This window comes from Diospyros lotus, chromosome 9 (assembly GCF_014633365.1).
Source record: "Diospyros lotus cultivar Yz01 chromosome 9, ASM1463336v1, whole genome shotgun sequence".
Lineage (NCBI taxonomy): Eukaryota > Viridiplantae > Streptophyta > Magnoliopsida > Ericales > Ebenaceae > Diospyros > Diospyros lotus.
Window position 1 is genome coordinate 951848 of NC_068346.1, and position 21918 is coordinate 973765.

General features: G+C 35.6%; 4 protein-coding genes across 4 annotated transcripts; 2 read left to right on the plus strand and 2 right to left on the minus strand.

The window, feature by feature from the left end:
- Positions 1 to 37: 37 nt before the first annotated feature.
- LOC127809984 (isoflavone 2'-hydroxylase-like) lies at positions 38 to 4329 on the minus strand. Its single transcript, XM_052349198.1, has 2 exons — positions 4264 to 4329; positions 38 to 331 (listed from the first exon to the last, which is right to left on the minus strand). Exons 1-2 carry the CDS (start codon positions 4327 to 4329, stop codon positions 38 to 40), a joined length of 360 nt encoding a protein of 119 aa, XP_052205158.1.
- On the plus strand, positions 861 to 12725 carry LOC127809985 (protein NONRESPONDING TO OXYLIPINS 2, mitochondrial-like). Its single transcript, XM_052349200.1, has 6 exons — positions 861 to 1068; positions 1186 to 1296; positions 3200 to 4831; positions 9550 to 9813; positions 9917 to 10035; positions 12607 to 12725. The coding sequence occupies exons 4-6, from the start codon at positions 9665 to 9667 to the stop codon at positions 12723 to 12725; spliced, it is 387 nt and encodes a 128-aa protein (XP_052205160.1). The 5' UTR covers positions 861 to 1068; positions 1186 to 1296; positions 3200 to 4831; positions 9550 to 9664.
- On the minus strand, positions 5647 to 8320 carry LOC127809700 (pentatricopeptide repeat-containing protein ELI1, chloroplastic-like). The gene is given in 2 exon segments (XM_052348713.1): positions 5647 to 8115; positions 8117 to 8320. Coding segments are annotated over 2 exon segments (1923 nt in total). The 5' UTR covers positions 8282 to 8320; the 3' UTR covers positions 5647 to 6357.
- Positions 12726 to 20124: 7399 nt separating the features above from the next.
- LOC127809701 (zinc finger protein 4-like) lies at positions 20125 to 21273 on the plus strand. Its single transcript, XM_052348714.1, has one exon. The coding sequence runs from the start codon at positions 20556 to 20558 to the stop codon at positions 21153 to 21155; it is 600 nt and encodes a 199-aa protein (XP_052204674.1). The 5' UTR covers positions 20125 to 20555; the 3' UTR covers positions 21156 to 21273.
- Positions 21274 to 21918: the final 645 nt, after the last annotated feature.

The window sequence follows — 21918 nt, forward strand, 5'->3', positions numbered from 1 at the left end:
ATCCCATTTCCTGCCCTTCGAACCTCTCGGGCTTAAATCACGTGGGCTCGGCCCAGACCCTGGGGTCCCTGTGAATGGCCCATGCATTGACCCACAGCACCGTACAATCGGCGGACGGCGCGTGGGGTAAAAGCAGCGGCCCCGGCGAGAATAGTCGTAGGGTCTCAGAGATGATGGCTTGCAAGTCATGCAAGTTGGGGAGATCGGCTTCGTCAACCAAGCGATCTTGCCCCACGTAGGAGTCCAGCTCCGCCCTGGCCTTCTTCAGTACTTCTGGGTGGTTGAGTTCCATTGTCACTGATGACGTGTCAGTGCCAGCAAGGATGATGACCTGGATATTATAAATCAACAAAATTATTATCTGTAATATTCTTTTTTTGAGAATTAAAAAATAATTTAATATCTTCTTTTACAGTCTGCGAAATCGGCAATTTTGCTTTTATATTTTTATTATTATTTAAAATTTTTATTATTTTAATTATATATTTTAATTTTTTTCGTATACCAATTCAAATTTTTTATTATTTCGATTATATTTCTATATTTTTATTTTTAAATTAATTTAATTTTTTTCTTTGATATGTAAAAAAGGTTAAATAAATTAAGAAATTTTTTTCAATATTTACCTATTATTAAAATTCTTCATAAAAGAAAAATAATATTATTAAAAAGTCATTATATTTGATTATAAATGTGGAAATTAATATAGGAGCATTTAGTCGGCTTTTCAATTCGGTCAAACTAATGAATTAACTATCATTATATATTATATTATATTCAGATTACAGAATATATCAAAATATTATACAAGATTACAGAATATATTGTAATCTGTATAATATTCTGTAATCTGTAATAAGCTGATGCATGAGGGGCGTACGTGTCTTCCATAGCGCTTGGCGTTGGCGGAGAGAGAGTTCCCCTATAAAACGCCCGACTTCTGTGTTCAGCCGCTTCATATCTATCGTTTCTCACACCGCTTTCGCGACTCTGCAACGATACCTGCTCTCTCACTTCGTCTTCGGACGGCTCGAGTGGTCTCGTCTTTCGTTACCTTCAAACAATCAGGTTTCACTCTAACTCGCTGTATCTTGTGCTTGAATCTTCATACACGTGGCAGGATTCATCCGGAAGTTAGATGTGATTGCAGTAATTAGAGTTTCTGAGTTTGTTCTTTGTTGTTAGGGTTTGGAGTTTGATCGAGGCCATGCAGTTACTGTTGTTCGATTTATGAATCACTTCCGTCGAATTGAATTGAATTGAGTTTTCCCGTCTTCCGGCGGCGTCGAGAATCAGGTCAATTTCTGCCTCTCTGTCGCAACATTTTATAATCGAATTTATGCAAATTTAGGGTTTTACCCCTTTACCTTTATTTTCAGAATGCATTTTTGGTTGTCAGGATCATGAGGTCAGGGTCTGTCATTTTGGTGTAGACTTTGCCGGAGGCTGTACTTTTCTCTCTCTCCCTCTTTCCTCGCCATACACATATGTCATTGTTGCATTTGTAACATTTTGTTTGAACAACTTCAGACTTATCTGAATGGTTACAACAACTTCTAGAATTTTATCTCACTTTAACTTGGTGAATTGTACAAACATGGCTTCAAATGCTCGTCTTGATCCAAGGAAATGTTAGAATTTAAAATCATTGTGCAACCATAGATATAATGCATTCTTTTTTTGGTAGAAAGGTAAATGTATTAAAGACAAATAAACTGTACAAGAACACTGGGCATACCCAGACAAGAAATGAAAGGAAAACAATCAATGACCCAAAGTGAGGGCCTCAAAATAAATCAAAACATGAGGATACAAAGAAAATGAGACTTTGTATACTTGTGTTTTGATCCTACAAATGATCGAGTCCACACAAGGCCAATGGCCTTCAAAAATCTTCCTATTCCTGGTGGGTAGCTATTCTTGGTTAGATCTTTAATCTCTTTACCCAATGTGGATTGAGGTGGGTAGCTATTCTATCCTGACAAAGGGAAATCATTATTTTAGGGTAGGTTTATTTCTCTAATTTTCTTTTGTGTCATCTACATTTCTATCTTCTTCAGTCAACCTAATTTATGAGTAACTTCTTTCAGGTTGGTATCCTAAAGACAACATATGGTTGATTGAGTATGCATAAATTAGTAGCTTTCTATCTAAGGATGAACAAGAAATGAGAAATAGATTTTTTAAAATTATTATGGGCTTTGTTTGTAATAAAAATCACATTGATGATCTTGTTACCTCCCTAGAGTCCCTACACAATGGCCATTGTTCTTTTTAATCTTGTTCTGTGTTTAAGCTTAGAAACTGAAATAATGAGGAATTCAGTCATCTCTTCAGGACGCTATTTATGTGGTGGATTTGCTGCAGATGCTAATTCATCAAAGCAAAGATTGATTATGCTGTTAATAGTTGATTGTTATAGATCTGAATGTTGCACGGATCAAGGATTACTATCTAATAGTCACATTGTTACTATTATTTTCTTTACACTGGTCTTATATTACATCTTTTGGCATCAATGGTAAAGATTTTTTTACAAGATTATCTCAATTATAATAAAAATTTATTAAATTTCCACAGTATTAAATATATTTACAAATTTACCACAAAACTATTCAAGTCACCCGCCATAGTGGCAAGATGGCCAGCGTGACTGTAGCAATAGCATAAACCCTGCTTGTTAAACAAGCGGTTTTAGATTTCCAACATAGAACCGCTTGTGTAACAAGCGGTTTTATGTGGACATAGACCACTTGAATTTAAGAAGAGAGTCTATTCAAGCAACACCCAAAAAAGCCATGATTTGCTTAGCCAGAAAAAAGCCATGATTTCTCTGAACTTCTCTACCAAATCATACAAAATCTGCAGCTGAATTGACCAAAATCTTGTAGATGTGTTGGGAAATCAAGTACTACTGATTATTTATTTGTCACCTAAGCAATATTGCATCCAATATTAGGTGAGGTTTCTCATTCTTTCGCAAGTTTTCTGGCCTTTAGACTGAGCAATATTTATTTTTCTGATTATCTGATCTCTATTGGTGATTTTGTTAGTCTGCATTTTTCTTTTCTATAGGATGATTACTTTGATTGTTTTGTTCCACCTGAGGTGATAAATTCCTTGGCTTGTCTTCACAACCAATCTCTATTATGTTTTCATGGAGACCTAAAGTTCTTACTTTGGTGTTTTGCCTCATCAGATTGGAACTAATTAATATTGAAGATTTCAAGTGTTCTTGGTTGGTTGTAAAAGCATTGGACTTTCAATTGAGGATCAAAAGTTGTTCTATGCAGGGAAGATATTGGTTTTCTCTTGTTACTTAAGTCTTTGCTTTAACAACTACTGGATTTTCACCTATGGCGGTGCCTCTTTTTTCTTCCCTCATGCCACCACTCTTTTCCTCTTCAAAAGAACCATGGAAATAGATGTTCCATCACTTGCAATAAAGTAACAGAGATCTTAATCTTCTGATAGCAATTCTCCTTTAATTTAAAATTTTAATATCTACAATGTTTTCATTAATCAATTGTATTATTCATTCTTGTTAAAAGGGGTGTATTCGCAAAGTATGAAAGCCAGTAATTATGAGAAGTTAGTCTAGTGTATTGTCATCGAGCCAAGTAAAACCATACAAGCACTCCTAAATCATTCCTGGCAAAGATATACAAGAGGCAAAAGTAGGGACTTCACCAAATGCAGTAGGCTAAGTGTGGCTTTTTGTCCAATTTGTATTTGTATTATACAAAGAGAGGAAACAATGTTTTTCATATGCTTCATCATTTGTCCTCCTCAATATGGCTGTCACAGAACGAAAAGTAGGCCGAATTTTGGCTCAATTTTGCTGCAGATTTTGGTTGCTATTAATTGTTTTCTGTTACTGAGCAACCCCTTCTAATTCACACTGAATTAGAAGAGTTGCTATTGTCACAGCATAACTGTGACATTGGCTTCCACATCTGCAAAGATCAGACGATCAGAAAAAAGAATAATTTTGTAGAATACAAATTGAAAAAGTCAACTGAAAGCTACACTTAGCCTACTGCATTTAGTGAAATTCCTACTTCTGCCTCTTGTATATCTTTGCCAGGAACGATTTAGGAGTGCTTGTATGGTTTTACTTGGTTCTATGTCAATAGATTGGACTAACTCCTCATAATTACCAGCTCTCATACTCTGTGAATACACCCCTTATAACAATAATGAATAATAGAATTGATTAATGAAAACATTGTAGATATTAAAAATTTAAAGGAGAACTGATACCTGAAGATTAATATCTTTGTAGAGTTTTTTTACTTTCATTGCAAGTGATGGATCATCTTTTTCCATAGTTCTTTTGAAGAGGAAGAAGGTGTTGGCGGGAGGGAAGATAAAAGAGTCACCACTGCAGGTGAGAAAAGCCAGTGGTTGTTAAAGCATAAACCAAGTAAACAAGAGAAAACCATATCTTAAAGAAAAGGATAAATACATAGTCATAGAGGGCTAGAAGCAAAGAGGTTCAGAGTTGACTGGTGAGTTCTTTTCAAAGTTTCTTGGTTTCTTGTCCATTATTATTATATTATTTAATTCATACTCGCGATCGTTGGGGACATAAGACTAAGCCAGTGTGGCAATTCCAGTGTTTCCTTTTCATTTTTCTTTTTATCATAATCTTAACTCCTTTTTGGTTAAAACTTTGTTAGGGGCACCATTTAAGGAATTTCCCAGCTACCTTGATGAAACACAACACTTCTTCTGGATGCAAACCATATCAAAGACTATAGCATGGTTCTGGCCTCAAAAAAAATTTAACCAACTATGCCTATATCATGGAAGCATTACTTTCTGAGAGGTAAATGCCTCTATTTTTGGTCGTGATTTATCAATTTGGGTTTGAGCTTGATATTTTGGGCTCAATACCTTATACCTGGGTCCAGAAGCATACCTGTTTATATTCGGTCTTTTGTTGCACTGGATTGTATTCAGTTCAGGACTGTGCAGGTTTTGTTGGTTTTATAATGATGTTTATGCCAATGTACAAAAGTTTGCTTTTGATGCAGAAATGAAAGGAAACAGAAAAATGATTTTGGGAAAGAAGCTATACTATTTTTTTCCCTTTTTTGATTGATTTTAATACTATGAAGAAATTAATTATTTATTAATAAAAAATATATCTTTTCCCATTCAGTTTACATTTGAAGAAATGAATATGTATTGGCGGTTTCATACCTTATTTTCCTTCTCTTTGACATAAATCTTAGATCCAAACACAGTGCTGAAATCATATATCTAGAATACCATGAGATTTACACTATGCTTGGATCAGGGACTTTTTGTCAAAAAAGAAAATAAATGGAAGATTATGTAACTTATGTAAATGCATTTTTATAGGTACATGGGAACATTTATTTTCTTTCCTTTTTCTTTTTCATTTACAAATCCTATTTCTGAGTATAGCATTTCTCTGATGCTCAGCTCACGACTAATTTATGAATTCCAAGGTCTAACGGGATGGTTCACAGTGACCAATCATTAATGCAACTTCTTGTGGGCTTGTGTTTGAATATAATTTCTAGGGATCGTGCCCTCTGTTGCTTTTAGCCCAAACGGCAAGTATCTGGCCGCCGCATCTCATTATTAATATTGTGTACATTTGGTAGTTAGAAAAACGCAGATTAGTGAAAACCAATGGCAATGATGGAATATTTGAAGTCTCTTGGAGTAAGAACGGTAACAAGATAGCAGCTGCTCTGCTGCGAGGACCATCTGTGTCTTCGAACTTAGAATGTAGGGAGTTGGAAATTTCCCTATTCTGTTGGAACTGGACTTTACAAGAGAGCTGCTCTTCCTGCGTATACCTAGTAGATGTTTCCTCGATCGTGGGAATCTAAAATCCACAACGAAGAGGGCGTTTTCAAATTGTAAGCGAAATAATCGATAAGTTTGGTTCATGATGCAACTATGTAGTTCATAGTTGAATAATGTACAGGCTGTGTTGTTTTCGAATCACATGCTTCAACTTTCATGGATAGTTTTCAAGTCAATTGAACCCTCAAATTGGAACCCTTTTTGTTGGTGGCTCGGCTCTGCTTGTTTCATGATATTCTCAGTGAAACTGTTGACAAAATCCAATTGTTTGGATCTTAAGAATACACAATTTTCTAATAGCCAGTTTGGTGTCTCATTTTCAATTTCTGGCCAGATTCATAGGTTCTGGAATGGTTCTCGGATTTGCTCCTGCTGACACAGTTCATATGTATTCTTTTCATATCTGTCAGAAGGAAGTATATAATAGAACAACTACCATGACAGCAATAACTCATCTTATATAAATTTGCATACACGAGTTAAACAGAAGCACGATGGACAAAACATAGTTTACCAGTAATCCCCACAAGAACATGAACCATTTACAAACTGATGGAACCGGCTTCGATCCCTCACCACAATCTTACGCCCTGTGATCTTCGAAATTAGCTTTGTCACAGCATGACAATCTGGACAGACCCTAAGGTTCTTCACAATCTTGACTGTGGCACCTGGTTGAGTGCTAATCAGTCCGAAAGCAATAGCCAATCTCTCACTGTGAACTTCAAGCGATCGCTTCTTCTCCCTTTCTCCAATATCATGTAGCACAATGTCTGTCTGTGGGGTATAGCCATGGGCCTTAAGCCACTCATTTATCTCTTCAAGCATCATATAGATTTCTTTGCTTTTTGGGTGCTTCATATCCCCAGCAAGGAACTCATGAACCTTGTTGTTCACCTCAATTGAACTGCAACCTGGCTCCTTCTGTACTCCACTGCCTTTCATTAAAGCTCTCACCTTTGCCACCCCATCCCAATTGCGTGCTGCAGCATACATATTAGAGAGAAGAACATAAGTTCCTGAACTTGCAAGGTTCTGATTAACCAGGAACTCTGCAATTTCCTCTCCCAGTCCAATGTTTCCATGAAGCCTACAGGCACCCAGCAATGTTCCCCACAACACAGGATCTGGGTCAATCTCCAAGTTCTTGACAAGTTCATATGCTTCATCCAAATGCCCTGCACGGCCAAGTAGATTTACCATGCATCCATAGTGCTCGATCTTCGGTTGGATCCTATGTTCTTCTTTCATTAAATGGAAAAATCTCCATCCCTCTGAGACTGAGCCTGCATGAGCACAAGCACTTAGAATGCCTATAAATGTTATATCAGTAGGTTGAAGTCCTGTTCTACACATGTTATGGAACAACCGCAAAGCATCTTGGGTGAATCCATGCATTGCGTACCCAACAATCATTGAATTCCAGGCAACAACATCCTTGTCCTTAATCATATCAAAAACCAAATGCGCATCCTCCAAAGCACCACATTTGCTATACATGTCAACCAGAGCAGTACCCAACTGACAGCTTAACTGAATCCTATTGTTGGCAATGTAAGAGTGAACCCACCTGCCCAACTCCAGCGCCCCAAGCTGCCCACAAGCAGAGAGCACTGCCACCAGAGTTACTTCATTAGCTTTCACTTTCCCCAACAACATTTTCCTAAAGAGGGCCAAAGCCTCATTTGGCCTCCCATGTTGTGCATAGCCATCAATCATCACATTCCAGCATACCACATCCCTCTCTATCATCCTATCAAACAACAATCTCGCCCCATCCACATCCCCGTGCTTCGAATAGCAAGTTATCATCGCTGTCAAAGAAACCAAACTTCTCTCGGAAATTGCCTCGAACAGATGGCGGGCGGACATCACATCCCCTCCTTTGGAATAAACATCAACGAGAGCGGTTCCGACATACGTGTCGGAATCAAATCCAAATTTGATTGCTTGAGAATGAATGGCTTTCCCTGCATTAAGAGGGCAGGATTTTAGCACGGCTGAGAAGGTGAACGCATTAGGCTCGACGCCTTGGGTCAGCATACGGACGTAGAAATGAAGGGCTTGGTCGTGGAGATCGTTGAAAGCATGGCCGTGGATAATGGCGGTGTAGAAGAAGACATTTGGGTTCTGGGTTCGGTCGAAGAGCTCGACGCAGTAATCGAGGCGGCCGAGAGAGGCGTAAGAGCGCTGCAGCTTGAAGGCCAGGATTGGGTGGTCGTCGAATCCCTGGCGGATAAGGAAAGCGTGGATTTGGAGGAGTTGCCCTGGTAGTTTTGGATTTGTCGATCAGCAATGCGAGCTTCTCCGGCGATAGAGGGCGGTGGTGCTTGTTGGTGGAGGTGGTGGCTATACAGGCCGGCGGTAGGGAAGACCGATTGGCGGCGAAGGCGGTTGGCAGTGACGGGGAAGTGGAGAGAGTAGCCGAGTACATGTTTCAGTTAGCGTTGAGATGGAATAAGACTCGAAGCACCCTATTTTTACCCAAAAATATTCAATCAAATATCTATATTAAGTAATCTCTACTTATTATAAAATTTTATTAATAAAATAATTTTTATATATCTTATTTAAAAAATAAAAACTAATTATCTTATTAAGATTTGATCTCATAATCTCAAATTAGTTAATATGCTCAAAAGTAACACGATAATAATACAATAATAATAAATATTATATTAAAACTCATAGTACTGTGCCTTTATACAGGCCGTATGTGCAATAAGTGTGGCTAAGAAAGATAATATGAACAATTGGAGGATGTGATTTTCAAGATGTCGTGGGTGGATTGATTATGGGACCCAAGATTGGGCCTTGGGCCGCCTTAGTGTGCATTTGGGTTGTTTGTTGTAAGGCCTGGAGGCAGGCCTATTCCTTTAGGCGTGTTTTGTCTTGACGTCGAATTCTCAAAATTCCTTTAGTGACTATCATGAATATCTTTTCTTTATTTTTTAATTTTAAATTTATTTTTAATTTTTTATTTTGATAGTCAATTTTTAAAAAATTCAAAACGTGTTTTATTTGTTATTTTAAAAAATTTTTTCTCAAAATAAAAAGTTAGAAAACTCATCTTTTTAAAATTTTGAAAATAATTTTTTAATAATATTTTATTTAATAAATTTGATTATTAAGTAAATTAATTAGAAATATTTAATATTAATATATTATTAAAAATATATATTTTTTAAAATTAATAAATTTTGTAATATTTTTTTCATTACAATAATAAAATATAATTAAATAAATATATTTTGAGATTAGAGTTTATTTTGGATGAAAATACTCAAAAACAATCTTTTGTTGTTTTGAGTTTTTTTTTATAATTATTTTATTTATTTTTAAAATAATAAAAAAAACGTGTTTTTATTATTTTAAAAAATTAAAAATTAAAAATAATTTAAAAATAACAAAAAAAAAACACAACTTAATAGTCTAAATAATAAAACATATTTTGATATGATATATAAACGGTAGAGTTATTTGTATCTTAACTTTTGACACTTTTCTGACCTAGTAAAAATATTTATAATTTTTAAAGTGTTCACAATTTTGAAAATTATTTTATAATTAATAAAGAAATGTTATTAGTTTTTTTAAAAAATTATAATTTTGTGAATATTAAAGTTAAATGTAAAAAATTAGTGTACAAGTAGCATTGTGGATATAAAAATTCATGTATTTTGCCAACATAATGAAGTGCAGATAAAACGTCGTCGTATAGACCACTTGCCTAATGCCTAAAACCTGCTGCTTAAACCAATCTAAACCCTGCTGGATTGGTTCGAGCTCAGGAGTCAGGACCAGAGAAAGGTAGAAAATGGCATGGCGCTGTGGGTCTGTTCCGAGGTCGTTAATCTCCTTTGCCACGGCATCGGTGCGTCGCTCCGCCCTGCCCCTCCGCGTTCCACCGCCGCCACCACCACTTCACGGTCTCCGGTCTCGCCTCGTCCTCTCCTCCATCCCCAGGTTCATTCCACGGCCGCTTCCGATTCCATATCCTGAGCTCTCGTTTCTATAATCTTGATCCATCTCCGAAACTTTCAGTTCTTAATGCTTCTTCACTTTTCAGGACTACCAGCGAGCTAGGATGCATTCAATCGCTACTGCCGCTGCACAGCGTGGTGGCTGCCGCTCGTCTCACCTCCCACATTGCCGTCCAGGCGAGCACTTGTTGCGAGTTGTCTCAAGGTACATTCTCTTTTCTGCTTGTCAATCGCACTAGTTCATGTTTTTGTGACTCCTACTTCTTGTGGTTTCGTTGTTTGTATTGAAATCTGGAAGTATTCTCTGATCATAGCTAGCAGTTCATTTCTCTTGCCTAATCCCTGATGGCTCATTTCTCTTTGCATCTGTGGAGGTGTTAAAGATTAGGATCAGATTAGTTATGAGTTTGAGATCACATTAATTTGAGTTAGAGTTAGAAATTTAAGTTTTCTCTTGATTATGTTTATCCTTTATTTGTCTATAAATACTTTGTAGATCGAGCATAGAGAATCTTTCAAAGCAATATATTATTTATTGTTCTGTGTCACATGTTTCTTCTAACAAGAGGAAAAAGGATCTAGGTGGGGAAAGAGCTTGGAGATAGATTTAGTTATTAGTTGCTTTAGAAAATGAGAAGAAAATAAGTAGATTATTGACTAAAAGCATTCATTTTCTATTTTTTTATCTATAAAATATTTGAAGTACAAGCATTGGGCTGAGAAATTTCAATTGCAAACAAAGAATTTGGTTTTTTCAAAAAATAAATGGATTGAGTATATATTCTTGTTTTCTTCGGAATAATTTGTGGGTTGCAGTATGCTCAAGTTCATGAGCACATTTTCCAAGAAGCTGCTTTATTACCATAAAATGTCAGTTATTAGCTTTTTAGTTTTTTTTTTTTTCTCCTTAGTTGGCTTAATCTATGCCCTTGAGTGTGTATCTGTTAAAATTTTTTGTGCTCTTAGCTCTCATCAATTTGTTAAAAAAGTTGATAGCTTTACTTGGAATCAATGTATACTTTTACTTTTGTTAGTTCTACCAGCAACACTTGAGTAGTTATTGGCTGTAAGTACCAATAGTCTGTACCAGTTTACATATTTTTACGTTCTTCTAAGAAACAAACTTGAATCTGTGGTTTTTTTCCTAATAATTAAAATGTTTGACAGAATTCTATGTTACACTAGAGAATGCAAGATTAGTAACATTCAAGATGGCCTTTATATGGATGTAAGTTTTATGGATACTGCATTATCATTTTCTTAACCTTGGCCTCAAAATGGATGCTTAGAGGAAAGATGATCATTGTAGGAGGTGACTTAATGGTCATGTAGGTAGAGAAGGCAATGGATTTAGACATATATACAAAGGTAATGGATTTAGAAAAAGAATGATGGTAAGCTTATTTTAGATTTTGTCATGGCATATGAGCTCATCATAGGTAATACTATGTTTAAGAGTGGGATGAGCACTTGATTACATATAAAATTGGCTTATCAATTACTTAAGTAGACTATTTTTTTTATGAGACAAGAGGATCACTTAGGCTACAAGAATTGTAATCAAGAGAATCCCTAACTACTCAACATAGACTTATGGTCCCTGACATCCATATAAAAATAAGATAAGAAAAACTTATGCAAATAAAAGCCCAAGAATCAGCTGGTAGGATTTAAAAGGTAAAGAACAAACTATTTTCAAGGAAAAAGTGTGTGGCAGAAGATATCACACTACAGAAGAAAAGTGAACAAACCTAGAGGAATTGAGAATAGTACTCTAAGCAAAAAAGGGTGAACGGAATTATTAGTTTCACATCTTACTATGTTACATGTTGCTTCTTTAAATACAGAAAATCTACCTAAAATCTAGGAATTTAAATTACAAATACAACAATAGATAAGGAGAGAATTTTTCTCCTAAGTTTTCTCCTACTTCTTAGGAATTGCTAAAGCTTCATCTTTTCCAATTTCTTAGGAACGATATCTTCTTTTATTCAATCTAGTATGCTTCCTCTTTTTTCGGATTTTATCTTCTTTCCATCGTAAATTCCTCCTCAACACTCCCCCTCAAGCTGGTAAATAAATGTCTTTCATTCCCAGTTTGCCTCTAATTAGTTCAAACCCTTGTTTGTTCATTAGCTTAGTGAGGATATTAGCTTCTTGTACACCTATAGGAATATATACCAAATTGATACCACCATCTTCAATCTCTTGCTTGATGAAGTGTTTATCAATTCTCACATGTTTCATCCAGTCATGTTGGACTGGATTATTTACTATACTTATAGCAGATTTGTTGTCACAATATAGCCTTATAGGAGTGGAATTTGGTATCTTCAAGTGCCATAAATTTTCCCAGCCATATTACCTCACATATGCCTTGAGTTATGGTTCAATATTCTGCCTCAACACTACTTCTAGCCACTACACTTTGTTTCTTGCTCCTCCATGTTACCAAGTTCTCCCATAACTTAGTGCAAAACCTAGAAGTGGATTTACTGTCTTCTAAAGAGCCTGCTCAATCAACATCTACAAAACATTGAATCCCTCGGTCTTCATTCTTTCTGAATAAGATTCCCTTAGCAGGAGTTCCTTTCAAATATCTTAGGATATGATAGACAACATTAAGGTGTTTATTAGTGGGCGAATGCATAAATTGACTCACTACACTTACTGCATATGTAATATCAGGTCGTGTAAGAAACAAATAAATTAGTTTGTCCACTAACCTTTGGTATCTACCTATCTCCATTGCAGTTTCTGTTATTTTCATCAATAGGTATTGTTATTTCAACTCTTTCATCCTCCTCAAGTACTGAACCTTTTTCCGGGGTTAATGAATGGTTGTGCTTTAATTCAAAGGCCTTTCTTCGAGAGTACACCCGAAAAGGTGGCTGAGACTTAGGAATTTCTTCTTGTATTTGCTACTGCTACTGTTGTTCTCTCCCTTGATTAGTTACACAATTAGGAATAGGAGTAAAGGATGTAACTATCTCAGGAAACACATTAATATCCCTACCATCCATACCTTGTTCTGCACTAGGCATCTCCCCCTACAGAGGTATGGTAGAGTAGTAATATTGATTCTCAAAAAAAGAGACATCACAAGACACAAAGAATTTCTTAGTGTTAGGACAATAACACTTATAGCCTTCTTGTGTGGGAGAGTAACCAACAAATACATACTTCAAAGACTTGGGATTTAATTTGGAGTAATAGTGGTGGACAAAGGTTGTACATCCAAATACTTTTGGAGAGAGAGGATTAAGCATTCGGGTAAGGAGAGGATAGGAAGGAATGAGAGTGCTCAAGGCAGTTTTGAACTTTTGAACCCTAGTTGAGAGTCTATTGATGAGATAGGCAGCAGTGAGAATGGCTTCTCCCCAATAAGAAGTAGGAACTGAGCTAGTAAACATTAGGGTTTTAGCTGTTTCAAGCAAATGCCTATTCTTCCTTTCAACCACTCCATTTTGTTGGGGATTATAAGAGCATATACTCTGATGAACAATGTCATTTTCACTCAAATAGGTTTCAAATTCTGTTGAGAAATACTCCATTCCATTATTCGATCTAAGGATATGGATTGAGGTTTGAAAAATGTTAAGAAGGAATTTTATGAATACCTTGTATACTTCAAATTTTTCTTTCAATAGAATACCCAACACACCCTGGTATGATCATCTATAAAAGTGACAAACCAGTGAGTGTTAGTTAGAGTTGGGACTTTTGTTGGTCCCCATACATTACCATGAACAAGATAAAAAGGTTTGGTTGGTTGATAAGAATGAATAGGATGGGAAGCTTTAGTTTGCTTGGAAATAATGCATTGCTCACAATTGAAAGATTCGCTCATTTTATTGACAAGTAAATGAGGATACAAGAGCTTTAAATATGTAAAACTTGGATGCCCTAATCTTTTGTGCCATAAAAGTATGCTGGAATCTAAGACATCAAAGGACAAAAATGAATTGTGTAACTTAGGAGTACCAACAACACCTTCCACATAGTATAGGCCTTCTCTTTCTTTACATTGCCAATCATCTTCTCGAAATTAGGTTCTGAAATACATAATGAGTTGGCAGGAAAGTTACTTTACAATTGAGGTCTTTAGTAATCTTGTTGATAGACAACAAATTGCATCTCAAATTAAGCACATATAGGACAAATTTAACCTTCTCCCTTAGCATAAGAGATGGTACCATCAGCCATAGTCACTTTTATAGCTTTGTCACACTGTTTGTATTCAAAAAAACCAGTCAAGGAACCAGTCATGTGGCCTGAAGCCCCGGTATCCACAATCCAATCATTCATATTCAGCTTCTTAGAGAGATAACATTTATGGAAATTACCTTGTTTAGCAATGGAGATTGTTGTGTTAGGAACTTTAACAAAATCTTATGGTTTTGTAACCTTTGTTTGGTTCAAAACCTGTTGCAATACTTCCAATTATTCTGGGGTTAATGTAAAATTTGTACTTTTGCCTTCTTCAGCATCAACTATGTAAGTTGTCTGTTGCCTCCTTTGATTTCTCCCTTTCCAGTTTGATGGCTTCCCATGTATCTTCTAGCAGGTTTCTTTAGTGTGGTAGGGTTTGTTGCAATGGTCACACCATTGTTTTTCCTTAGGAGGGTCTCCACGAGTAGGTGCTGCCCTTTGGTTGGAAGCAGCAAAAGCTGATTCATTCTGTCATTAACTTCAGGTGATGTACTAAGCATCACCTTCTTTCGGCTCTCTTCCCTTCTAACTTCTGCAAAGGCTTCTCTGATAGATGGAAAGGGTTTGGTTCCTATCAGCCTTCCTCTAACTTCATCTAAGTCAGAGTTTAGGCCATGTAAAAAGTCGAATACCCTTTCTTTCTCTATGATTTTATAGTACTTTACCCCATCTTTTGTGCACTCCCAACTAATGTTATAAAACAAGTCCATCTCCTGCCATAATTCAGATAACACATTAAAGTAATCGGTTACTGAATGATTACCTTGGTGAGTATATCGTATGGTCGATTGAACTTCAAAGTACTGTGCTAGTTCACCATATCTGAATACAAACTTTGGACAGCCTCCCATACTTCTTTGGCTATCTTGTAAAACAGATAGGTCCCTCCCTATGTTTGGCTCCATGGAGTTGATGAGCCAAGCCATAACTAGGGAATTTTCAGCATCCCATGCATCATAATCTGTAGCTTCAGGGGCTGGCTTTGGAATCCCTCCATTTAGATACCCTACCTTGCCTTTTCCTTTCATCACCAATAAGACTGATTGGGACCACTCTCGAAAATTAGTCCCATTGAGTTTATATTGAGTGAGTTGAAGGTTGTGGTTGTCTAGGGAATTAAAAGCATCAATTGGGAGTATGGATCTCGAGCTTGTAGGGCAGATCATTGATGCTTCACTGGTTGGGGAAGAAGTAGCCATCTTGAAGTCGTTGATATGGAATTTACAGAACCGAAGGCTCTGATATCATGAACAAGCCTAGAGGAATTGAGAATAAAACTCTAAGCAAAAAAGGGTGAATGGAATTATCAGCTTCACATCTTACCATGTTACATGTTTCTTTAAATACAGAAAATCTACCTAAAATCTAGGAATTTGAATTACAAATACAACAATAGATAAGGAGATAATTTTTCTCCTAAATTTTCTCCTACTTCTTAGGAATGGCTGAAGCTTCATCTTTTCCTATTTCTTAGGAACGACTGGGGCTTTATCTTTTTTTATTCAATCTGGCCTTCTTCCTCTTTTTTCGAATTTTATCTTCTTTCCATCGTGAATTCCTCCTCAACAAAAAAGCTAACAAAATGTAGATTCTTTGCCATATGCCTCATGCTGTGAGAAAATTGAATAGAAAATTAATTTTCTATGGAAGCGCATAAAACTAGTGTTCTCATAAAAATGTGCTTAGTTCCTACTTCAGTACCAATGCTTTTGTGTTTCTATGTTGCAAGTTCTGTAATGAAAATACGTGGAGATTCAGGCAACAGATTACTAAAAAACTGTACAAAGCAAGTATCATGGAAGTTATGGGTGTAATGGCCAAAACAGAAAAAAGTTATGATCTATTGGTTTTGGTAGCCTATGCTTTTGTTTTTGTTTTTCTTTTAGTAAGACTACGGTTTTGTATGTTCATCATCTTGTGTGTTCTAGGTACTTGATTTGACCATTTTGACATGGAGCCTGGTGCTACATTCTCTAAAGGCTAGAAATATCTCGTGTGGAGAATTCCCATTGGGCGTGGAGGGGATAAGATCAACTTTTGCAAGTCCGGAGTATCTGGTGCTTACGAGGAGATGATAATTTTAGGATATTTATGAAGTTGTTTATTTGAAGAAAACAATTGGTTCTGCATGCTTTTATGTAAGACCTGCCCTCTTCCTGCTGCTTTAAAATTGATGGTATATCGGTCATATTGTCCTCAAACTTAAATCACTTGGGCTTAGCAACTGCTCCAAAAACTAGAATCATAGTCTTCAGAGAATTATGTGGGACAAAATATATTAAGTGGTTCACCATTTGAGTTGATGTTTAAACAATCCTGTTTGGAGCAACCAACACTAATGACTGGTTTGGCTCAAGAGTCTTCTATATCCACTTTATTTAGCCAGTAAATCTCAAGTCAGTGTCTCTTAGAGTCAGGGTTAGCTTGCTAGTTGATGTTCCCGTAGACTGCAGTTTGGCCCAAGAACTAATCATAGATACCACTCCTGGTACTTTGGTGTTTGGGTACTTGTAGTCTACCCTTCTTGATGTGAAACAGGACACACACTAAGGGCTATTATCTTTTCAGCACATGTACATGTTAGGACCAGGCCACACAACTTGACCCTCACCAGCGGGATCTCCCAACTTCTCTCCCCATTGTTAGACACGTGTCGTAGACCAATCTGGGTTGTGTTTGCTGTACATATAGGGTCGCAGAACTGTTTCACTTGTGCCAAAGCCAAACCATTGCCCCTGCTTGAGAGAGAGAGGGAGAGGTATATGAGTGTTGGAGGTTCATATCATAGTACAGAGACAAAGATGGTGAATTCAAGTGGCTCTGAAATGCATTTCTTCATCTGCTAGCTGTAGGCTTTCATAGCTGGACAGGGATAGCCCACAACATGACTTCCTCGTGGATCATATCTTGTCTAGATTTGGAGTGGCAATGGCCTTTGCCCTCACCCATTTGTCTGTCTCTCCCTATCGACGCTGGGGTGCCAGAGCACGAGGGAAAAACAGGATTAGATTCCCTGCCCTTCGTTTACATGGAACAACTTCGTCTATTGTCAACAACATTAGTACTATTAGAATAAGAATCAATAACGAGGCACACCAATTGTACTAGCCTGTCTCTATAAGGGGCGGCCTTAATGCAGGGGCTCCCATCTTAAGAATCTATAATAAGGCACCCCAATTGTATTAGCTTATATCCCTGAAAAGCGTTTTAAACAAGGGTGTTCATGGGTTATTCAGGTTTCATACTAATTTAGACTTAAACTAATCATAATTGGGTCTATTAATTAAGACAAGAAAGTGTCTCAGTCGAAAAGCAAAATTATACAATATTTGAAGATTTGCATCAGCTTCAACTAGTTTTTTAGTGCTATAAACAATATATTTTGTTTATGAGTTAGTGAGGTTTGGGTTTAGACATGATCGCATAGACCAACCTGATGTCTAATAGATTCATTCACATTAGTTTAATTTGATTTTCAAATTCATCTAAACTCAAGAATAGCCTCAACTCTTATTCCTTAATGCATAGGCTTGTGACTTTATGATCCCTATTATATTAATCAATCACTAAAAAAGGCATCTTTTATGCACGAGTCCTAGTTTTGCGATCCCAATTGTGTGATCTGTCACTAAAAGTGGTGCCCGTGCTTAGCTTTGCAACTCCAATTATAACAGTCTTATCTATATTTAAAACCCAATAATTTGGTTGCCTGGAGCAGTTGAACTACGAACTAGTTATCATACTAATTCGGTTTAAGAAAACAATTGGGCACCATATATATTGGTCAAAACAGGTTGAATTTTTGTAAACTGGGGGTAAGTAGTCTTGTGAAGAAAAAATAAAAAGAATCGCTGGTTCTCTAAAAATATGAATTTATTATATTTCTATACATGAATTTCTAAACTAGTGATTCATATATAGTTGAAATAGTTCGATGAATAATTTTATTTTAATAACTATGAGTCTATCACTAGAAATGATGTCCTTAGTGCATGGTTCTCTCTGTAGATTTGTCAATGGATCAAATTTAGATCTCAACTAAGAAAGTCTGGTACAAAATATATATTCGATTATCTAGACTAGAGTTTGATTCTGATTACAGATATAATAAATAGTTCAAATATGAATTCATTATTTTTAACCCTAGCTATTAGGACCTAGACATGTTTAAAATTAAATGTGTAATATATTATAAGATAAATTTTACTAAATACCTTGAAATTTGATAAAAAGTACAAAGTACCTTTTGTTTTTAGAATTAACAAGAATCTTTCTTGATTTTATTAAACTCGCTTCATATTCCATTTGCCATCACATAATGACTATTAAAATTTAAAAAATACACTTTTTTGTGTGTGTGAAAACTCATCTTCTCCAACAAAATAATCCTTTCATTCCCCTTCTCTTCTTTTGGTAGTCGACATCTTGATGGTAGATCACAACGATGATAAAGATTTGTCATGGACAACAAAACTGATGGCTCTAATGACAACAAAGAGCAACCTCCGATCCTCTCCCATTTCTCTATCCTTCCATCTCACCCTTAGTTAACCTTGTTTCAACCACCACTAATTTATTTTATTTTTTTTAAATTTTCTCCTTTTTCATGCGGAATAGACAACTATGACATAAAGAGAAAGGGACTTTGTTTAAAAAATAAAGTGTAAAATGATCATTGACTCATTGTACACCTAATTCTTGATCTAACCATATGAGAGGTTCTTAGAGGTTCTTATCATTCTTAAAAATGCAAAAGTATTTTGTGCCTTTTTACAAAATTTCAAGGGTATTGGGTGAAATTTAACTAAAAAATGAAAGAAAAAGTAGCAATGAGTAGTCGTAGTCATATGTTTAATGGCCCTTTCTCTTTTTCTCTTTTTCACTATGAAAAATCAAACTCAAAAATAAAATGAGATACATTCACCCATCAAAAAATAAAATTAGATTACATTCAAAATAATATTATATGTAAGTTGAAATTTACGAATAAAAGCATATATTCTAGAAATATAAATAAATATATCAAGACATACCTACATTAATACATACTATATATACTAATTAATAAATGTTCAAAGTTGTAACATTATCCAAAATAGTGGCAGGTCAACAAGTTGTGATTAGAGATTGATTATTTGCCCATTTGGACTGTGTGGTAACAATCATAGTCCCTGTTAGAGTGGGCTTGCACAACATTCATGGGGTGGCACACATAAGATCTCGTATCAGGTAGAGAACCAGATGTTGAAACATTTGGCGAATACAAGACAAAAGATCAAAAGCTTGATTAGACTTATTGCCCCTTCCTTTTCTTAGTCTCTTCTAATAATGGAGGTGGGTGTTTTTTTAGTCATGACAATCAATTAAAATAGTTTATTCATGTAAAATAATAATTAATAAATATTTTTTTAGATGAGTTTTTATAGTGAAAAAGGTAAAAAAATAAAAAATAATTATGAAAAACTTGTGGGCTGGACATAAATTACAATGATTGATCTTATAATAAATATAGAGAGGTGGGGAGTGCACAATAGATTGTGTTTTTTTGAGCGGCCAGATTCCTAAATTTCAACTCACAACTAATGTTATAAAATAGATGGATTGTGAATTTTAGAGATTGTAAAATAGGTCTGAATTTAGCGTTAACTATAAAGTTTTCTATGTTAAAAAAAAAAAAAAACTTTGATTGTGGACCGTACATAATGTTATAAAGTAAAAGTTCTTTGAGTTTTTACATTAAAAAAAAAGATCTTATAAGAAATATAATTATAGATAGAGATGTGAGAATTTTAGAAAGTGAAAATATATGAAATGACTCCACCTATCAATATGACAATTTGGTGTGTCGTTATTATTATTTGTCAAAAATTTATCTTACATTTAATAATTGTACGAGAAATATGCTATTGTGAGAATATAATAAACTTTTAGTTTCAATGATTGTATTAAGTTTAGATTTGACATGAAACCACAATTTTAAGATTGAAAAAAGTTAAGTCATTAACCCTAAAAGTCCATTTTTAAAGGGTTTGAACTTAAATTGAACTTCAACATGAGATTTAAAACAATAAATTTGAAAGGTTTGCCTCCTAGAGGTTGTAAGATAAGGAGGCAGACATGGAGTTGCAGTTGCAAAAAGAAGAAGCACATTGAACTATTTCCTAAATAAATATAAGGGGAAATTAACAATTATAGAGGAAGCATGATTTGACAAGCTATCCCAATGTGGGCAACTTTAGCTTCTGTTTTTAGCCCCCGCTACAGTCAATAACTGCCAAAACCTGCACAGTTGGGGTGTCTCTCAATGATAAATGCAACCCAACAAAATTACAATGTCGTCTAAGCTCTCTCTATAATAGCCAGACATTCCCTTGCACTTCCATGTCACCGTTGGAGATTTCCAGAGAGAATGAAAATGTAGATAAGCTGATAACCCAACAACTTGGTTTATCCCTAACTTTTTCTTGAGAGCCTTCACAGCCATATAAAAACCCTAATCTGAGGGTGGTGGTCATGGTCTCCCAAGCTGATGAATCACTGAAAGATGAGGCATCAGCCAGCCACCAAGATGATGAAAAGGGTGTTAAAGATGATGATAATTTGGGTGATTGGTTGAGCCTAGGCCTCAGCGGTACTAGCAGCAGTGCTTCTGCTTTAGAAGAAGGTGGTTCCAGCAGCTCAAATAATAAGCCCCCAAAAAACAAGTTCTTCTCCTGCAGTTTCTGCATGAGAAAGTTCTACAACTCACAAGCCTTGGGTGGCCACCAGAATGCACACAAGAGAGAAAGAGGAGCAACCAGAAGGCTTCCCCACTCTCAGAGAATGGGAGCCTCAACCATGGGGCCTTCCTTCCACTCTCTGCCAGGGCCGGTGGCCCGGTCTCTGGGCGTGCAGCCTCATTCTCGGATACAGAAACCAAACAGAGATGGGGCTTCGCCGGTGGTGAGATTCAGTGATGCCACCACTGGATTAGGTTTGGCGAGGGCAGTGCCTTTCATTGTTGGAGAAGAAGCAGTGGATGTTGTGGTTTGGCCTGGGAGCTTTCGGATGGAAAAACTGGACAGCGATCAACCATCAGAGCCGCATAATCTGGACTTAGATCTCAGGCTATGATGCAATGTTTACACATATATATATATATATATATCTTGTTTATTGAAACTAGATTTGGAATAGATACCTCTAATTTGATATTGTCTGCACTATATTTTTACTCTTCTATGTTTATATTTTTATTATTTCGATTATAACTCTTGTATTTTAAAATTAATTTAATACTTATATTTTGATAATTTTTTTATTATTTTAATTACACTTCTAAATTAGTATTTTTAAATTAATTTAATTTATATATTTTAACATAAACAGGATATGACATATATTTTGTCATGTCACTTTGTGTTTTTTACATATATAAAAATATAGAGATTAAATTAATTTTAAAATATAAATTTTTAAGTATAATTAAAATAATAAAAAATTCATATTATCATATAAAAAAATATCAAAATATAAAAATTAAATTCAGTGATATAATCAAAATAAAACAAAAAATTTAAATAATCAGGATAAAAGATAAAAATATGAATTTCTCCTTCATTGCATAATTTCAAGTGACGTTGATGGATCATATGAGCGAAAGAATCGTGCATGATATGTTAAAATTATTTTTTTAATTAATTTTTTTATTTCTTTCGATAAAATATCATTAAAGAAGATGAGATGCAAAAACTCTAACTATAATCAAGCCTAACTAGGAATTACATAAAACTAAGATCTCCAATTCGATGAACCCTACTAGAACTAGCAAAGCAATGAGAAACTAGATCTCTATCTTGGGGCACACAAAGGATGGTTTTGAGAGACAGTGTTGAGA

Bases quoted from the DNA above. Each gene is read 5' to 3' on its own strand.
- LOC127809984 (XM_052349198.1), bottom strand. From the start codon at position 4,329: ATGGAAAAAGATGATCCATCACTTGCAATGAAAGTAAAAAAACTCTAC. The intron at 332-4,263 runs GTATCAGTTCTC...TATAATATCCAG, and splicing joins ACAAAGATATTAATCTTCAG to GTCATCATCCTTGCTGGCAC.
- LOC127809985 (XM_052349200.1), top strand. From the start codon at position 9,665: ATGGCATGGCGCTGTGGGTCTGTTCCGAGGTCGTTAATCTCCTTTGCC. The intron at 9,814-9,916 runs GTTCATTCCACG...TTCACTTTTCAG, and splicing joins GTCCTCTCCTCCATCCCCAG to GACTACCAGCGAGCTAGGAT. The intron at 10,036-12,606 runs GTACATTCTCTT...TTTCATCAATAG, and splicing joins TTGTTGCGAGTTGTCTCAAG to GTATTGTTATTTCAACTCTT.
- LOC127809701 (XM_052348714.1), top strand. From the start codon at position 20,556: ATGGTCTCCCAAGCTGATGAATCACTGAAAGATGAGGCATCAGCCAGC.